The 19,246-nt window shown below is 42.8% G+C and overlaps 1 protein-coding gene across 1 annotated transcript; it reads left to right on the forward strand.

Annotated features, from left to right (window-relative positions):
- The first annotated feature begins 7,886 nt into the window (after positions 1-7,886).
- Positions 7,887-16,518, forward strand: LOC106582907 (uncharacterized). The gene is made up of 7 exons (XM_014166520.3): positions 7,887-8,176; positions 10,430-10,550; positions 11,546-11,712; positions 12,007-12,194; positions 12,317-12,461; positions 13,510-13,634; positions 14,285-16,518. Exons 1-7 carry the CDS (start codon positions 8,128-8,130, stop codon positions 15,314-15,316), a joined length of 1,827 nt encoding a protein of 608 aa, XP_014021995.1. The 5' UTR covers positions 7,887-8,127; the 3' UTR covers positions 15,317-16,518.
- Positions 16,519-19,246: the final 2,728 nt, after the last annotated feature.

A 19,246-nucleotide genomic window follows, 5' to 3' on the forward strand; every position in this document is an offset into this window, starting at 1 on the left:
TTTCTCCCGCAGAGACAGAGAACACCTTGGTTCCATGCTCTCCACACATTCTAAGACGTATCATTTCAATGGGGCCGCATTCTATTTTGTGTTTCTATTTCTCCCTTCTGAATCCATTTATGGTCTGCTCGTGATGTATTACTCTATATGTGAAGGACGGCTGCGATCAGCATTCAGTAATCTCTGCTTTCTGCCCAGAAAGACATGTGGGATAGTTACACACAAAGTCAGAGACGTACAGACAATCCTTGGCTATGTATGTCAGTTGATGTAGGCGAGACATCTTCTAGCGTGACGAGATGCAGCAATGTAAGGTGATGTATGCTTTAAGACCCCCTTGTCTCACAGAATCCATATTAGAAAGTCCCTCAGTTGACAGAAAAATATCTAATATGGCCGCAGTACTGGCTCCCTCTGTTCCTTCTTGCACTGAGACCCCTAGATGATTGGTCCTAAAGGGGACAGCGTTATCTCAGACCAACATATGTTTCCAAGGCCAGATCAAAGGTACTGACTCATTCCACTACTTCTGTAGACCAGCTAGCTATAGGTGAAAGGTGTGAGTCATGTTTGACTGGCTGTGACGGCAAACAGGCAGGAAGAATCAGTGTTGATGATGCTCCTGAAGCACAAGACTAGGTCTGCTCTCACACTCTTCTCTCTTCACTCAGTCTGTGTCCAACTTCAAAGCTGTTTTCTCTCAAGGGTGCCTTTGCTGTGAATTGATTTGGTGACAAGGAGAAAGGAGATAGATTCTCGTATAGAATCCACTCGAGCACATTGTTACAGCAGAGTAGGAATTGGAAACAGCCAGGGATCACAGGAGTGTATGGATTTCTGGGATGACATGCTGATAAAAAAAACTTGTCGACAGGATGAACTTCGGGCTTCAAAGGGAGCCCGACAACTTTGAGTAGAAGTTGAGGTCAGCATAGTAACACACTGTCCAATATACTGTAGTTACACAGAACATCCCCCTTCCTTTACTTCTCTGGGTCTCCATGGGTGGGAAGTTCACAGATGTCTATTACCCAGACAGTTCATTTGTTCTCTTTTTAATTAATAGTCTCATCTTGTGATTGATTTCTTTGTTACTAGGCCCACTAAATGGAGTCAGTAAAATGGGCAGATGTCTCATCTCATGCCTCATGAAAAGTTCAGAATGAACAGATGGACAATTAAAGCTCAGATTTGTCCCCAAAAATTATCACATTTTCACAAGTCCTGAGGAAAAGGAACACTGGAAAGAACATTAGGGCCTCTCTGCATTGTTAAATAGAGTAGCCCATACTGCAGTACCTTAGGATGCTGTGGATTTTGAGCTTGATGTTGCTGGGTTGCCAGATCATTTTGTTGCCAGGTTCAGGTGGCTGTTCCGTTATCTTTCTGTTAGAACACAGCGTCTTGTAAGTGGGCCAACTCCTCTATCAGTCTGTGGCCAGCTGTCATATTCAGGTGGCAGCGGCTCTGCCACAGTAGTCAAACAGCGGTTAATTAAACTTGGTAATTGGATCGAAGCGCTATCAGCATGTTTGTGTATATTTTACGAGTTTATAGACCAAACAAAAAAAAGTAAACCATTGAAAATATAGCTCATGTAGAATATTTTTATTAACTTCCATATGTCTGACCAGTGATGATGGCAAAGAATCATAAAGTGGAGCCAATTTGAAAGAGAACATTATGATGCCTTTTGCAATTATGTGCGACAAGTGATTTGTGCTTGGAGCCCATCGATGATTCATTTGCTGAGCTGAATCTGTTCTTTCACAAAAGCAATTATTGCATTTTTGCACAGTTAACTCTGCAGCTGAAGCAAGGACACTCTTCAGAAAGTTTCAATCCCTCTGTTTGCTTTTAGACCATCTGTTTTGCTATGATTGATCAGTACATTTGTGGCCATAATAGTTTTGGTTTTATTATCTTTTATTTCTAAGATGCACACAGTGTTCTGTGGGACTGCATGGCTGGACTGGCAGCAGTATGGCTATGATTATGAATAGCAATTCATTTGACGCCAAACAGTTTTCTTTTTCACACTCATTTTCTGAATGCCAAATAAAGGCAGCAAAGGCACTGTTGCACCATGGGACCTCTCATCCATTTTGTACGGTGTAATTTTCCCTGATCCTCTTTGTCTACCTTTGGCTTTTCTCATTTACTTTTGAACAAGTTCAACAACTTTTGACCGCTGGCTACGTCCCTTCCGTCTTCAAGAGAGCGAGAGTTGCACCCCTTCTGAAAAAACCTACACTCGATCCCTCCGATGTCAACAACTACAGACCAGTATCCCTTCTTTCTTTTCTCTCCAAAACTCTTGAACGTGCCGTCCTTGGCCAGCTCTCCTGCTATCTCTCTCAGAATGACCTTCTTGATCCTAATCAGTCAGGTTTCAAGACTGGGCATTCAACTGAGACTGCTCTTCTCTGTGTCACGGAGGCTCTCCGCACTGCTAAAGCTAACTCTCTCTCCTCTGCTCTCATCCTTCTAGACCTATCTGCTGCCTTTGATACTGTGAACCATCAGATCCTCCTCTCCACCCTCTCCGAGTTGGGCATCTCCGGCGCGGCCCACGCTTGGATTGCGTCCTACCTGACAGGTCGCTCCTACCAGGTGGCGTGGCGAGAATCTGTCTCCGCACCATGCGCTCTCACCACTGGTGTCCCCCAGGGCTCTGTTCTAGGCCCTCTCCTATTCTCGCTATACACCAAGTCATTTGGCTCTGTCATATCCTCACATGGTCTCTCCTATCATTGCTATGCAGACGACACACAATTAATCTTCTCCTTTCCCCCTTCTGATAACCAGGCGGCGAATCGCATCTCTGCATGTCTGTCAGACATATCAGTGTGGATGACGGATCACCAGCTCAAGCTGAACCTCGGCAAGACGGAGCTGCTCTTCCTCCCGGGGAAGGACTGCCCGTTCCATGATCTCGCCATCACGGTTGACAACTCCCTTGTGTCCTCCTCCCAGAGTGCTAAGAACCTTGGCGTGATCCTGGACAACACCCTGTCGTTCTCCACTAACATCAAGGCGGTGACCCGATCCTGTAGGTTCATGCTCTACAACATTCGCAGAGTACGACCCTGCCTCACACAGGAAGCGGCGCAGGTCCTAATCCAGGCACTTGTCATCTCCCGTCTGGATTACTGCAACTCGCTGTTGGCTGGGCTCCCTGCCTGTGCCATTAAACCCCTACAACTCATCCAGAACGCCGCAGCCCGTCTGGTGTTCAACCTTCCCAAGTTCTCTCACGTCACCCCGCTCCTCCGCTCTCTCCACTGGCTTCCAGTTGAAGCTCGCATCCGCTACAAGACCATGGTGATTGCCTACGGAGCTGTGAAGGGAACGGCACCTCCATACCTTCAGGCTCTGATCAGGCCCTACACCCAAACAAGGGCACTGCGTTCATCCACCACTGGCCTGCTGGCCCCCCTACCTCTGAGGAAGCACAGTTCCCGCTCAGCCCAGTCAAAACTGTTCGCTGCTCTGGCACCCCAATGGTGGAACAAGCTCCCTCACGACGCCAGGACAGCGGAGTCAATCACCACCTTCCGGAGACACCTGAAACCCCACCTCTTTAAGGAATACCTAGGATAGGATAAAGTAATCCTTCTAACCCCCCCCCCCCCCTTAAAAGATTTAGATGCACTATTGTAAAGTGGTTGTTCCACTGGATATCATAAGGTGAATGCACCATTTTGTAAGTCGCTCTGGATAAGAGCGTCTGCTAAATGACTTAAATGTAATGTAATGTAATGTAACAAGGGTGAGATGCGAGCGTGAGTAGTGGGAGGTAAAACTAGTTAATTGTGGAGAGACTAATGAATATGTCATGTAATGATGAGAGGACTGCCACAGTGTATGAAAAGCGTCAGCTAGGGAGCGGATAAGGCCATGGTTTCTAATCTCTCCAAGGCCTTCCTTGTTTACTTTTTTATCATTTGCTTTTGAAGAGAATGGAGGAAGAGGTGTGTGGACTCACATAATGAAATATAAAACCTTGTATTTTATTGTATCTATGTGTGCACTTCTCTCCTGAGAATATGGTGACAACTCTGAGACACTTCTCAAAGATAAACTTCATCTCATATCAAAGTTCTCGGTAAATTGCCTTCGATCAAAACTTCTAAATAAGAAACTGGTCGGATTTATAAATACAATAAACCTCAATAACTTTTTGATAGAACAATTTATTGGGTGCACACTGTACACTCTTAGAGAAAAAAGGTATTACCTAGAACCTAATGGTTATTTAGCTGTCCCTGTAAGAGAACCCTTTGAAGAACCCTTTTTGGTTCCAGTTAGAACCCGGTTGGGTTCCATGAAGAACCCTTTCCACAGAGGGTCCTAAATGGAACCCAAAAGGTTTCTACCTGAAACCAAAAAGGGTTCTACCTGGAACCAGAAAGGGTTCTCCTATGGGGACAGCTGAAGAACCCTTTTGGATCCCTTTTTCAAAGAGTGTATATTGTCCATTAAACTTCTGTGAAAGGACAGAACATTTTATGCAGGTCTCTGTCTATATTTATCAGTCATGAAGTATTGACTGAAGGAATAGAATATTTAGGCCTAGACTTTCTGTCTTCTGTTGTGTACATCCATCTATTTTCCTGATGAGAGAGGTAAGAGGGATGTATGTGAATGCTATGCAGGTCTCTGTCTTTATCAGTCATGAAGTATTGACTGTAGGAATATAATTTACAGTGCTGGATTTTGCTATCTCCTGCATGTGTCAAATCTGTTCCTGATGAGAGAGGTGAGCGGGACCGGAGAAGAAACCCACAATTACATTAGTTTCATGCTCTGTGTTGCAGTCCAGCTTTAAAGTGTAAAGATACCAAGGCTTTTCATAATTCGTGAATACACTGCCTTCCAGCATTCAACACCATAGTACCCTCCAAACTCGTCATTAAGCTTGAGGCCCTGGGTCTCAACCCCGCCCTTTGCAATTGGGTCCTGAACTTCCTGATGGGCTGCCCCCAGGTGGTGAAGGTAGGAAACAACATCTCCACTTCGCTGACCCTCAACACTAGGGCCCCACAAGGGTGTGTGCTCAGACCCCTCCTGTACTCCCTGTTCACCCATGACTGCGTGGCCATGCATGCCTCCAACTCAATCATCAAGTTTGCAGACAACGCAACAGTAGTAGGCTTGATTACAAACAACGACGAGACAGCCTACAGGGAGACCGTGAGGGCTCTTGGAGTGTGGTGTCAGGAAAATAACCTCTCACTCAACATCAACAAAACAAAGGAGATGATCGTGGGGAGCACACCCCTATCCACATTGACGAGACAGCAGTGGAGAAGGTGGACATTTTAAGTTCCTCGGCGTACATATCACTGACAAACTAAAATGATCCACCCACACAGACCTCTTCAACCTCAGGAGGCTGAAGACGTTTGGCTTGTCACCTAAAACCCTCACAAACTTTTACAGATGCACAATTGAGAGCATCCTGTCGGGCTGTATCACCGCCCACAACCGCAGGGCTCTCCAGAGGGTGGTGAAGGTCTGCACAACGTATCACCAACTACCTGCCCTCCAGGACACCTACAGCACCCGATGTCACAGGAAGGCCAAAAAAAGGACAACAACCACCCAAGCCACTGCCTGTTCACTCCGCTGCCATCCAGAAGGCGAGGTCAGTGCCTGTGCATCAAAGCTGGGACCGAGAGATAGAAGCTGTTTTTCAATCTCAAGGCCATCAGACTGTTAAACAGCCATCACTAGCACAGAGAGGTTGCTGCCTACATACAGACTTCAAATAATTGGCCACTTTAATACTAATAACACTAGTCACTTTAATAATGCCACTTTAATAATGTTTACATATCTTGCATTATTCATCTCATATGTATATACTGTATTCTATACTATCTATTGCATCTTATCCTATGCCGCTCTGACATTGCTCATCCATATATTTATATATTCTTATTCCATTCCTTTACTTAGATTTGTGTTTATTAGGTAGTTGTTGTGGAATTGTTAGATATTACTTGTTAGATATTGCTGCACTGTCGGAACTAGAAGCACAAGCACTTCGCTACACTCGCAATAACATCTGCTAACCATGTGTATGTGACCAGTAACATTTGATTTGATTTGATTTTTCCACTCGGCAAAATGTCTTATCTAATTGTGCTACACTCCCAGGCATAAATACATAAATACGCAGAGAGAGGGCGAGAGTTGTGGGTTGAAGTTACACAAATAGATTTTTTGTTTTGATGCAAAATAACCGTTGAATATCTAATGGAAACGAGGGGTTAGAGTCGTGTTCTAGACTTGCAGACACCCACTTGGATCACAATTCAGTGACCATGGTCCACACTCTGTTTTTATCCAGTTCAATTATATCTGAGTCACTGTATTTGAATGTTGATTTGCTCTTTGTCATAGAGTTATGCACGCAGCCTTGAGTATTTATGGCCAATATGACTCTACGACACTCAGACAGACATAAACAAGCATGTTGTTGTGATAAACAAAACACAGCAGCTTATTTGCGCTGAGGATGAATACTTCTGTACAACTATCCAGTTATTGAGTGCAGTGTTATCTCTGTTACTGTTGATGGAGACAGAAGGTCCCTCATATATGATTTAATCAACAAAGCTTTGGTGTTCCCATCTTAGACTAATAAATATATGGAATAATCGCAGCATTAGATAACCTCTGTAGCAGGTTTTTCTTCCTGTTTCTTACTTCCTATAAGGGCACAGGGCGAGACCCAGATACAGACACAGGAGGCCAATGGTTCGAGTCTCTGATATTTATTATAATCCAAGGGGCAGGCAAGAAAATGGTCGTGGACAGGAAAAATATCATAACAAGGTCAGAGTCCAGGAGGTACAGAGTGGCAGGCAGGTTCGAGGTCAAGGCAGGCAGTATGGTCAGGCAGAAGGGTTCAGAGTCAAGGCAGGCAAGGGTCAAAACCAGGAGGACTAGCAAAAGAGAGATAAGAAAAAGCAGGAACACGGAAAACCACACTGGTTGACTTGACAAGACAAGACAAACCCAGGGACTAATGGGGAAAACGGGTGACACCTGGAGGTGGGTGGAGACAATCACGAAGACAGGTGAAACAGATCAGGGCGTGACACGTCCTCCTCTTGTAAACTGCTGACCAACTCTTCACACCAGTGTATACAATAGATAATAGCCGCATAATTCAGTGTGTATTATACCCTCTGGGTTGAGAATCAAATAGCTTGATGGTCCATGTTATTACCATATTAAAACAAAGTCTATGTGATATGGTGGTGGATAGCAGGGAAAAAGCATAGACTCCTGTGGGCAACAAAATGGCTTCCATTAGAAAATCAGATTTCCATAATTATCATACAAAGATCCATTGAAGCAATATTTCTTGGAGTCTCCTTCATTCATTCCGATACAATAATTCACGTTCTGTACACACCTTGGTTGTGCACAGAAAGGTGTGCCATTGAATAACTAGCTATGTAACATAGCATTGTTTGAAAACCATTAAACACAGCAATAAAATACTGGTGAAACTGAAAACAGGTTATACAATTTATTCCCATGTAGCAGTGAGATGTGTTGACAGATTGCACGTTCAATGTCCTTTGTAATTATTTAGGATCTATTTTCAGATAAAACCTGAAAGACAAGAACGAGAGAGAAATAGAGAGCGAGAGAGAAATAGAAAGAGAAATAGAAAGAGAGAGAGAGAGAGAGAGAGAGGGAGAGAGAGAGAGGACAGCCAACACAATAGTAGAGACTTTGTGGGAGGGAGGTTGAGCATAGGGAGAAAAAAACAGGAACAAAGTTGATAAGACGGTTCCAAAGTTCACCTGCAGCACACCTGGGGATGGGTGCTCCTTTCCCTAAACTGGTCAGAGATGGTTCAGGTCGTGGATAGGATATCCTACGCATCCCAGATCTGCTCTCCGATACCCAGAGGATTGGGATTTGGTCTCTCCTTGTGTCTTCATTGATTTTGGACCTGGACCATTCCTGTTTTTGTTGTTGTTGACTGGAATTGTATTTTCTACACATCACATGGTGGGTGCTCCCTGAGGAAATCAGGACAAAGGAGTACAGACCGTGAGAACGGGATTTTAATCTCACTCTTCTGACTCCTCAAGCCCAATGAATCTGTGGCCTAGGAAGGTTGTGGTGCTTCTCCTGTACTGCTATGGTGAGTTTAACGGAGCACTACTGATCTCCTGTTTGATTTGGATGAGCGCACTCTATGTGGGTATAAACCTAGCCTGTGTCCCAAATGCCACCCTATTTCCTAAATAGTGCACTGGTGCTCTGGACAAAAGCACTGCGCCATATAGGCAATAGGGGGCCCATTTGGGACGCATCACGATACCGGTAGTCTTTGTTTTAATATGTAGTCGTAATGAATTAGATGACGTGAGTCTCTGGAGATTTCCCCACAGTTCTAATCAAGGTCCTGGTGGACAAAGAGTAGTGAACCCTTTGTGGACTAAATTATAGCGATCAATGGAAAATGAATCCCCAGGGCAAGTTCATTTGAGTGGTCTGTTATATCGACTACATTATTATAGAGCACATCAAAATGCTGATGTTGAAGGGAGTCGAGACTGCGTATCATTTTCTGGTGAATTGCGTAACCTGTAATCAGCACGAGACATGACCAGATGCACTGTGACGTAAGTGGTTCTACAAACGTAAATGACATAAAAAAAAAGGAAAGGTTAATTAACTATAAATTGTTTCTAGTTTATCTATATTGTAGTGTAGTGAAAATCCCACCCGTTATGTAGCTGGATGGAAATTATCCAACCGTTATGTAGAAATGATGTTGAGCATAATAATAAAGTACGTTTATCAATCTGACCCCAACATTGTGTGAATAAATGCGACAGGCCCTGTACGTCTCTAGAGGATAGAGTGAAGGTAGCGAGCCTTGCATCACCTCTCAGTATGACTATAAGGAACATGTCTAACCTGCACCGTTATTCAATTATTAAGAGACTAGATACAAATAGCTCATCCTGGCGACCAATGTACTAGCATTCATTTACTGAAGCAAGCAGATCAGGGATGTCAAGGTGGTACCCAGGTGTATGCTATGGGTATTGTGTATATAACAACTACCAATAGACCTGCTAAATTATAAGAGTATAGTCAATGAAAGAATGACTCTGTAGAAGGAGGAACGCATTTACTCAATTCAACTAGTAGAATGTCCTAGTCATGACATAATTAACACTCAAACAATTGCAGTGAACGTGACATCCATGATACATTACAGACTAATCAGCGTAAATTACTATCATCAATAGGCTAAGACTTCATGTGGTCACGCTTGTCTTCAATTCAGAATGATCTCTAAGAGTTCTCAAAATGTCAACAAATGTACTCTCCTTTAACCAAATTCAAGCATGCACACACACTCAACCTGGATTTCTTTGCACTTGGCTAGTAAAAACAAAAGACAGGAAAACACACCCAGATTCTAATCTAATCAACTCAATTTAGAATATAGCAGAGCGCCACTGTGCTGCTCCCTCTTTGAACTATCAGCTGTCCGATTAACAGAATGACGCATTTTCCCTGTAACAATAAATCCATAGCACTTACAGCACAATAAAACATATCAAAATCCATTGCTCTTTATGAACTCTTGAAACAATTGAAACATGACAATTTAACTCACAACAACATTAAATTAGTCGATTCATCTGTCTTCACACCGCCAATCGTCTCCGTACTCGCAGGGTTCTGTGGGAACGTCCCTCCCCAGAGAAGTCCGCATATGAGGTGTGTTTAAACCCTGTGATAGGCCCGCAAATGGTCAGCCATCCAAACTATGTCATAAATCATGATTCATGTCATCACGCTGGGCCTCAGCGCCTGCAAGTCGCTAGTCGCAATTATCACCTTCTATTCTTCCACTACAGTTTCTATCTTATTATACAGTCCTGATAAGACTGGCACAAACCTCTTGAGGAATTAAGGCTGTCCTATAATGGACACTGTATTTTTTTTATTAAACATCCCTTTGTGGATGGGCCCTACAGACCCAAACTGTGGCTTTTGTTTCATTCTATTCGCACTCAAATCAAACAATTGGCTTGCTTCCACATGTGCAGCTGCTTATATTCCCTCCTCTATAGCCCTGGAACAATTACACATTTTAGTTCCTGCTGCCAAAGAAACAAAGCCCAGCTTACGTAAGCCCTGTTTGAGTTTGGTCCACAGCTGCTATGAGTGAAAATGGAGCAAGTGTATCTCGAGGGAGGCAGATCCTTTGACAGAGGCTGTTGTTGTGAGCATGTCACATAGGTCGTGACAATGTTGAATAGTAGAGCAATGCTTTTTGGGTACTGACTAGCGAGACGTTATACTACGAAGGCTATTCGTAAATGGACAGTCTCAAGTTAACTTTCCCCACCGTCGTTCTCTTTATCTATAGGTTGTTCCGCCATTGGTGAAGGGAAGCCATACTTCATCTCTAGGAATTTCAACACTGTCCTCCACTGGAACAAGGTCGACAGCCCAGATGAAGGGGTCTTTTACAGTGTCCATTACAAAAGGTAAGAGACAGGAATACAGTGGTCACCTTTTCACCTTTCAACCCAACAACATATTTATGTGCCAAGGCTAGGGTGACATAGGGCGATATGTGACTTATGTCAACAACATTTTAAAGCTGTGTGCTGAAAGACGGAACCATGCTCCTTTTCAGCATCGTTGTCCCCATTGTTGGCCCCATCGTTATCCCCATTGTTGTCCCCATTGTTTTGGATATGGTGGGTTGCTCTTTCCATTTGCTGCTCCACCTACTGCCATCAGCCTTGAAACCGTGGTGCAACTGTACTCCATGCTGCAGGTTGAGCTCCGCTGGCTGGGGCAAGCCTTAGCAGACAGGCTCTGGTCTGTGTATTACCACAGGCCTCTCTCTGTTTCTCTGTACACCACAGGGATAAATCTGTGAAAAGAATTGCCTGTAAAAATGTACTATTTAACTTTACAAACGGTACTCAGTTCACCTGTGGCTATGTGAGGCCAATGTTTTCATTTCAATCACTTTGTCTTACTGCCTCTTTGAGATCTTGTTACAAAGTGGAAACGTCAGCTCATCTAATTGCTCATGACACGGTTTGACGGACAAATGCCAAGTGCCACGCCAATCGCATTGTCACCTGGAATTGCTTGCATGTCCTTATTCAATGCCTCATAGCGCCACCATCAAATCAGTTCAGAAAAAGATTGGCCCTGATCATCCCCACTGAATATCGGTTCCCTGTTTGACACACTATCCTTTAGTTATTTTTATATGAGGAAGTAAGGGGTTAAATAACACACCTATTTCAGAACTCTGCACACCCTGAAAGGCGATACATTTACAACATGTGATATGTCATGATAAAGGCTCATAGATGCTTATAACAAGTTAAAAAGCATTGTACCTGCAGGCATCAAGTAAAGGGTTACTCAATATTTTTACAAAGTGCAACATTCAATTTTGGCTAAGGGTTCCTTACATAGTGTGTTTTATGTTTGAGCATGCTTTTTGTGTTCATTATAGATACGGAGAGCCATACAAGCTGAATATGGCGTGCCAGAACATCACAACTCTTTCTTGTGACCTCACTGCAGAGACACCATACATCTATCAAAATTCATACTGTGCTCAGGTTTTCGCCAACAGTCACTCGCTAGGCCATACAGCACTGTTTAAACCTCTGAGAGACAGTAAGCAATTTCCTCTCTTTATCATACTTCTTCTAGATTGGGATGTTTTTGGAGTATGTGTTGGCTCAGAGGGAAGAATCCTTAGTTGTGATACATACAGATTGCTCCAACTGTCTGTTCATATTCTCTAATGACATCAATGTATGTTTCCATGAAAGCTTATGTTATTCACCAATTCGTCCAGTTAGCATTTGGCCCATACTCAATGGGTTTATCCTGTTTTCTTCAGATTGTCACTAATCCGTTATTGTCCTTAGTCTTATTCTCAGCCTTTCTTTGTCTTGTACACGTCAGCTGTCCTTGGGCCACCCAATGTGTCTGTGAACCTCACAACATCATCTTTAAAAGTGACTGTCACCCTACCGTTGGGACCGGATAATAAGACTTCCATCGAGGAGATTTTCAACAGTACCAGCTTTTCCTACCATGACCCTCCAACCTTCTATATCCTCAACATCACTCGTCCTAGCTGGGCAGCACAGGTGATACCCCCCCCCATACGTACTGCTCACACATATGCATTCTGACACACACACACACCCACCAACACACGCACATATTAGATACACAAAACAGGTTCTGACTGCTGGCTCTTTTTTCACAGGTCCACAAAAACACAACTGGAGAGTTTGTCCTTAACAATCTAAAGAATAGCAATGTAGAGTACTGTGGCTATGTGGTGTACATCCCGACTAGAGAAAAGTACCGAAATGCCAGTGAGAGCCATACATTCTGTGTGGCATTACCAGGTGAGGTCATCTGCTGTCCCTCAAGGCTCTGCATGTATGCACAAGCTGGTCTCAGAGCGTTTCGTATTATTTTGTATGTAAATCCGAGATGCTGCATTTAGAAAGATATGTTACGTTTCGTATTGTATGTATTCATTTGTGGTTGTCCATCACCCATGTCATATGATATGTTACGAATTGCAATTTGTATTATATGTTCTGAATTAGAAAAATGTACAATATGTTATGAACTAGCTAGGTGGCTAATGTTAGCTAGCTGTCTACCGTTAGCTAGGCTAGGGGCTAGGGGTTAGGGTTAGGGGTTAGGGTTAGGGTTAAGTTTAGGAGTTATGTTAAAGGGTTATGGTTTGGGGAAGGTTTAGCTAAAAGGGTTAAGGTTAGGGTTAGGGGAACGGTAGCTAACATGCTAAGTAGGTGCAAAGTAGCTAAAAAGTAGTAAATAGTTGAGAAGTTGCTCATTAGTTAAAATTCTAACATTTTTCGTGATGAGATTTGAACTCGCATCCTTTGGTTATAAATCAACCCATCCACCCCGACCAACCACCCAACTTTCGGTTTTGCTTTAAGTAACCATCTGTCTTTTGTAACCATACCAAACGTAACATATCATACTCATTTGAGTGTCCCAGATTTACATTTACTATGTTACGTCTAGTCTATGAGACCAGGCTGGTATGCCTTTCCTTTTTGCTTTACTAGTTTTGTTGAATGAATCATCTGTGAATGATTTGAGTAACCATACTGTTACCATAAAGAACTTAAAGGCATACTGTAAATGCATTGACTGTAGTTTCACAATGTTAAGGGTATTCCTGCTGCCTTTTCAAAGATTGTATAAAGGCTCACTTCCTGGAGACAAGACTGAATGGAGCCTCTTATTTATGCATCCTTGAAACTACTGTACTGACTGACCTCACGGACACTCCCAAAGCTTGCTCTATAGCCCTGGCAATTTACAACCTATTGGCCTGTTTCCAATAGGCTCTGAGAGTGAGGCAGCTGTATTGCCACTACTGAGGTGTAATAGAAACAATCTTCCCCCATCTAGGTGACACCTGGCTGCTGTTCCCCTGGTTCCTCCTCTTAGGGTGTCTGCTACTTGGTTCCCTCCTGCTACCGGTGGTGGTGTGTCGTCACTATGTGAGAAAGAAGAGTAACATGCCAGACGCCTTGGTAAGAAATGTTGATTGGAGATTTCCCCATACGTGAAGGACTAACAGTTCCTGTTACTGGAAATACAGGCCTCCAGGCAAAACTTAGAGTAACACGTGTATGAGAGACCTCAACAGGATGCAACCGAACCTGAGTTTAATCTCAGCCACAAACACGCAAATCATTCAGCTCTTTTCTACAGCAACACCTAACTTAGAACAGGGCACAATGTGTAACAGCAGTTACAATAAAATGTTATATCTTTGCAATTTACAGATGCACTGATTTATGAGGAAAGGATTTAACTTTATCATCATTCATTTTCTCTTTAAATGTCTGCATTTACCAATCTTCCCAGAGTTGTATCTGTTTTATTCCATTTCCTCTGATATGCTGAGAAATCATACCCATTTAATCAGTTGTATCACTGTAATTTGCATTTCATGCCAAGAACTGAAAGCAATTACAAAAGATTACAGCAGTGTTGTTTCAGCTGAGCTCATTTCATTCTTGCCATGAAAGTTGTTCAGAATTATAATTGAACAAGTTAATTGTGGTTTGACATACATTGTAACCACTCAATGATTCCAAGGGTTTGGTGGGATGGAGAGGGGGTCATAGAGGTGTTTTAGTAAGTTACATAAACTAAATCCTCTTTCTCTTCTACACAGAAACTGACCACAAGCAACGTCCCACCTCCATTGTGGTACCCTCCAGAAGCCATCACTATCTCCACTGCCAAGCCGTATCATTACCCTGTGGGGTTCTCCTACGGTGACCTGAAGACTGGTAAACTCCAGATGGGGTCAAAGTTCACCAGCAGTGGGTCTGGGTCCTATTCCCCCCAGGACGGACCCTCCTCCATTGCCCAGCCCAGGCACTGTGACACCTACATGGGCCAGCAGGGTCCACCCCCAGAGCACTCCAACAACAGCACCCAGTCCTCCACCAACTATAGCATGGTCGTAGTGCAGGTGGCCAATGAAGGTGTGAAGGAAGAATGCCATCGTCACGCAAACAGCGAAAACAACATCAACTCTCCATGGTCATCTGAATCCAGTGTCCACAAACCCAGTTGTTTTCAAGGTGTCCCAGTTTTGTTTTCGCATGGAGCACCACCTGAGCCGAACCGGTGTGTTGGAGACAGGAACTCAACAGGCCACCCCCTAGTACTGCCCACATTGCGGTGTATTAATGGCCAACTGCAGTTGTCCACTCTGTTGCTCCAGCCAGAGACACAGAGTGCCATGGCCAGCATGGCACTGCCTACCGACGCTGAGGGGCAGCCCCTTTTGTGGGACCTAGACAACACTGGGCAAGGGGCATCACTATTGTCTGATCTGGTCACCACGGGGGAGACAGAGTGGTTGGACCCTGGTACAGGGAGAGAGGAGAGAACAATATACACCCCAATCTCTCCAATGTGTTTCAATAACTCCAATGACTCACCATCTCACTCCATACCTCCCATCAACCTTGCAGACTGCGAGACCTCATCAATGACATTCTTGCCTGGTTACAAACAACACTGGGTACCCCTTGCCCCTCAAGGGCTAACAGCAGAGGATAACTTTGTGAATCCCTCATATGCTCCACAACAGGCTTGGATTGATCAGGAGGAAGAGGAAGAAGGAGAGGAAGGAGGAGATGAAAGAGGCAGTGAATTCTTTCTGGGAGGTTGGGTGGTACAAATTCTAGGATGATTGTTTTTTGTTTTTTAGTTCCCTAAAATAATCTTAAGGGCCTCTGTGCCTGTTCTTCGCTCTGTTTGGGTCCCCAATGTACATCAGAGACAAGTTCCGTCCCAGCGAGCCTTCACAAAGTGCAAGGAGAAGATGGAAGGAGCAGAGAGAGGGGTTTTGGTGGCGGTGCAGAGTGGGGCTTTCACGGTCCCTCTCCTGCCTGCCATGGAGCTTGTGATTCAGAAACAAGAGCAGGGTTCTACTCCAGTATCCAGCACACATGGCCCCCTCAATGGAGTCCTACTGAATCAAAGCTATAATTTTGGCCCTTTTTTACATTATTACAAATGTAGGATGTAGGATCAAGTGCTGTAAAATTGATTTTGTACAATTGATTGTGATGCTCTCTTTCATTTGCATATTTTGCAACATTTCCAGCAATAGGCTAGTTCTACCAATATATGTGTGCATACATAGACACATCTTAATGTACGCTAACATGTTCATTTAAACCATAACTGTGAAGTTTCTGTTTCATTTGAAGAAATTCAATTTACATCCAGGATTCAAGCTGGGTGGCATAAGGTAGTAAACAGCCAGTCCTCTTATGTCATAATGTCATAGGCACAAAGGTTTAATTTCAGCATATCTGTACTTTTGTCTCTTTAATTTATTGTTTCTTGTTTGTCATATTATCCATCACAATGCTGGAAAAAAAATGTATAGCAACAATTGAAATTCATATTAGCATTGAAGGTGATGTATACATTTCTAAAATATTATTGTCAGAAATACATAAAATGGCAGCATGAGTTACCTGAGAAATGTGTCAAATAACTTTGTTGTGTGTTTTGTCTTCAAAGTATGTGACCTCAATAACGTCCTGTCATTGTTTGCTGCTCTTTTGAGGTGATGAAATTACAGTACAGGAGACAAAAGTGTTGGGTAATTCTCTACGAGGGTGTGGTGGTTATGGTACTCTGGTGAGCTACTAACACCAAACAGGGCACTTAGTATCTAAGTGAAAATACCTATGCGTTTACTACACTTTGATACAATAATAGGCTAATAAACTGTTAAAACTGTCAGGTGTGATGTGTAATCACATATTCAACATATATGTACAGTATAATACTGATTTGTTTTTTATATGGGCCACTTTTATAACTAATATGATTGTGAATTTGATGTTTTCATTAAAAGGTAACTACTGTGGTACTGAATTGGTTGAGGCATCATTTCTGTCAAAAAGTACTTCAGCAAACATGAGCTTCAGTAACGTTAGTACGCAGGGGAAGTCACATATCAAGTGCTTTTTCTATAAATATTCTTTAATTTTACAAACATTATTGATTAGTCTAGTTGAGTGCCAGTGTGAATAACAAGAAGTTTCACTGCTGTCTCACAGAAAGGCTCCGGCAGTGTTATTCCTTGTCATGAGGTCTTAGCCAAACACATCAGACTAACCTCCCTTACTGCCATGTCAACCCATGATGTGGTTTATGCAAACAAGCCAAAGGTCTCAGAAAGAAATACAGTGTGTCCTGCTGTATCCATATATATTAGATGTCTCAAACAATAAAGTGTCGGCTGGTGGGATATTGAACGAAGGTACCAAGGTACAGTGTGGCTGTCAGTTGCCAGGTTACGATTTCTGTACAACCAACTGTCGAACTAGGGAAAAGGTAGGATTGGGAGAAGTTTAGGGCCCATATTCATAAAGCATCTCTAATTTGACACCAGCTTTTCTGCAGTGAGAAACTGGAGAGATTAAACATCACTGTAATAATTGAATGGATTTAATCGCTCATAAGCATAAAGTTGGTGACCGGACTTGAGGGGAACTTTATTCATGTAGTTCTGCTGTCCAGAAGGGGGTTTTACCTCCAGACCTCATTTGAACATTTTATGACCACAGTGTGCAAGCGCGCGCGCACACACACACACACACACACACACACACACACACACACACACACACACACACACACACACACACACACACACACACACTGTCGTACTATACTTGTGAGGACTTTTTGGGGACCAACAATTGATTCCCATTCAAAATCAAATGTTTTCCTAACCCCTAATCCTAACCCTAAACCTTACCCTAACCCCCTATCCTTAACCATAATTCTAACCCTAACCCCTATAGGCTATAGGCTTAAGCTATACGATGAGCATGCTCGGAGAAGCACAGGGCAAAGTTGTATTTCTGAGAAAATGTACTTCCTTCCTGAGGTTTTGCGTGGCTGGGATGGTGTATATAAAACTTGGCTACACTGTATTACCAGCCTGGTCATCCGTGATAGAAGTCAGTATTCGAAGTCCATCCATGTCTGGGGATGTCGGGAGCTGACGTGGAAACTGGCCACTAGGGGCAACAGTCAGTGCTCTTACCTTCAAGTAGGTATAAGCATCTGCCTCTGATTCCAAAGGTTGCATGTTTGAATCCTTGGGATAGAAAGTTGTTTTTGAAATTTTTGTTTTAAGCCTATCCCAAACCTTAACCCTTACCTTAACCATTCGGGGGTTAATGCCTAACTTTAAGAATTTGGAGGTAATGCCTGAACTTAACCCTAACCTTAAAAATTCTGAGTTTGAACTTAACTTTAAAGGTTTAAAACAAATTCAAAATTTGATGTTTGAGAAACATGGATTAATGTCTAATTCTGACGTGAGACTGCGAGAGCAGGTAGCATTACACACTGAAATGGATAGGCTATCACAATCATGAGCCCTGACCTGCCCTGCTCTTGCTGATGTAAAACCGTTTTGTGCTGCCTAACCAATGGCTGTGCTGTGTATGGTGACACTTCAGGAAGTCAAAGGCTTCTTCCAAAAATAATGCTTTATTTTCCAAAATATAAAAAATCTGTGTGCGCAGACTAGGCCTGTCGATGTCCAGGTCAGTTTGATAGAGAGAGCATGAAGATGAGAAGGAGGACCGGAGGTAAGCTTGCTACTGCTATAATTGTTTGAATAAAAACAATATGGTTCATTGCCCATAATGAAGCTATTTATCAGAGTTATAGACCTCACAATAAGCCATATTCAAGTAATTTACATTTTCAATTAATTTACAACTTATATTACCATGAAGTGGGAACCACGGAGATGGAAAGCACATAGTTGCTGAAAGTAGGTTAATTCGAGAAGGGCTAATTAATTTAATAAACAAATTAGGCACGTTTGGACAGTCTTGATACAACATTTTTACAGAAATGCAATGGTTCATTGGATCAGAATAAAACCTTGCACATACACTGCTGCCATCTAGTGGCCAAAATCTAAATTGCACATTGACTGGAATAATACATTATGGCATTTCTCTTGCATTTCAAAGATGATGGTACAAAAAAATACAAAAGAACGGTTGTTTTTTTCTTTGTATTATCTATTGTGTTATATTATACTACATTCCTTTCACATTTCTACAAACTTCAAAGTGTTTCCTTTCAAATGGTACCAAGAATAAAAACAAATCCTTGTTTCAGGGCCTGAGCTACAGGCAGTTAGATTTGGGTGAGTCATTTTAGGCAATCCGTAAGATTAACAGTCTTCATTATAATTTGACTTTAGGCAACTAACAACAATAGGGCTTTGTGTTGGAGACTATTTCTTCCTAAACACAAGAGGTAGCCCTACCTGTTTGACAGACAAAATGATAGTCTACTATCCATAGATTTTGTCAGCCAAATCCATCGGTGTCAGTGAAAGGCTTGGTGTGTTAATTAAGAGTCTATTGACGCACCCGTACGTCAATCTAATTAACAAATAAAAAATCCTCATCAAAATCTGTCAGTTTAAGCTAGAGATATCCGTTTTTTTGCATGGGCTGCGTCTCAGTCCACCGCATCCGCCTATGTCGGCCTTCCGCATTTGTGGTGGAAAGTGGCAGAGAACAGATCAGGAGACTTCCCGAAAATTGGTCTTCTCACAAAAATG

This window comes from Salmo salar, chromosome 02 (genome assembly GCF_965601325.2).
Source record: "Salmo salar chromosome 02, fSalSal1, whole genome shotgun sequence".
NCBI classification, from domain to species: Eukaryota; Metazoa; Chordata; class Actinopteri; order Salmoniformes; family Salmonidae; genus Salmo; species Salmo salar.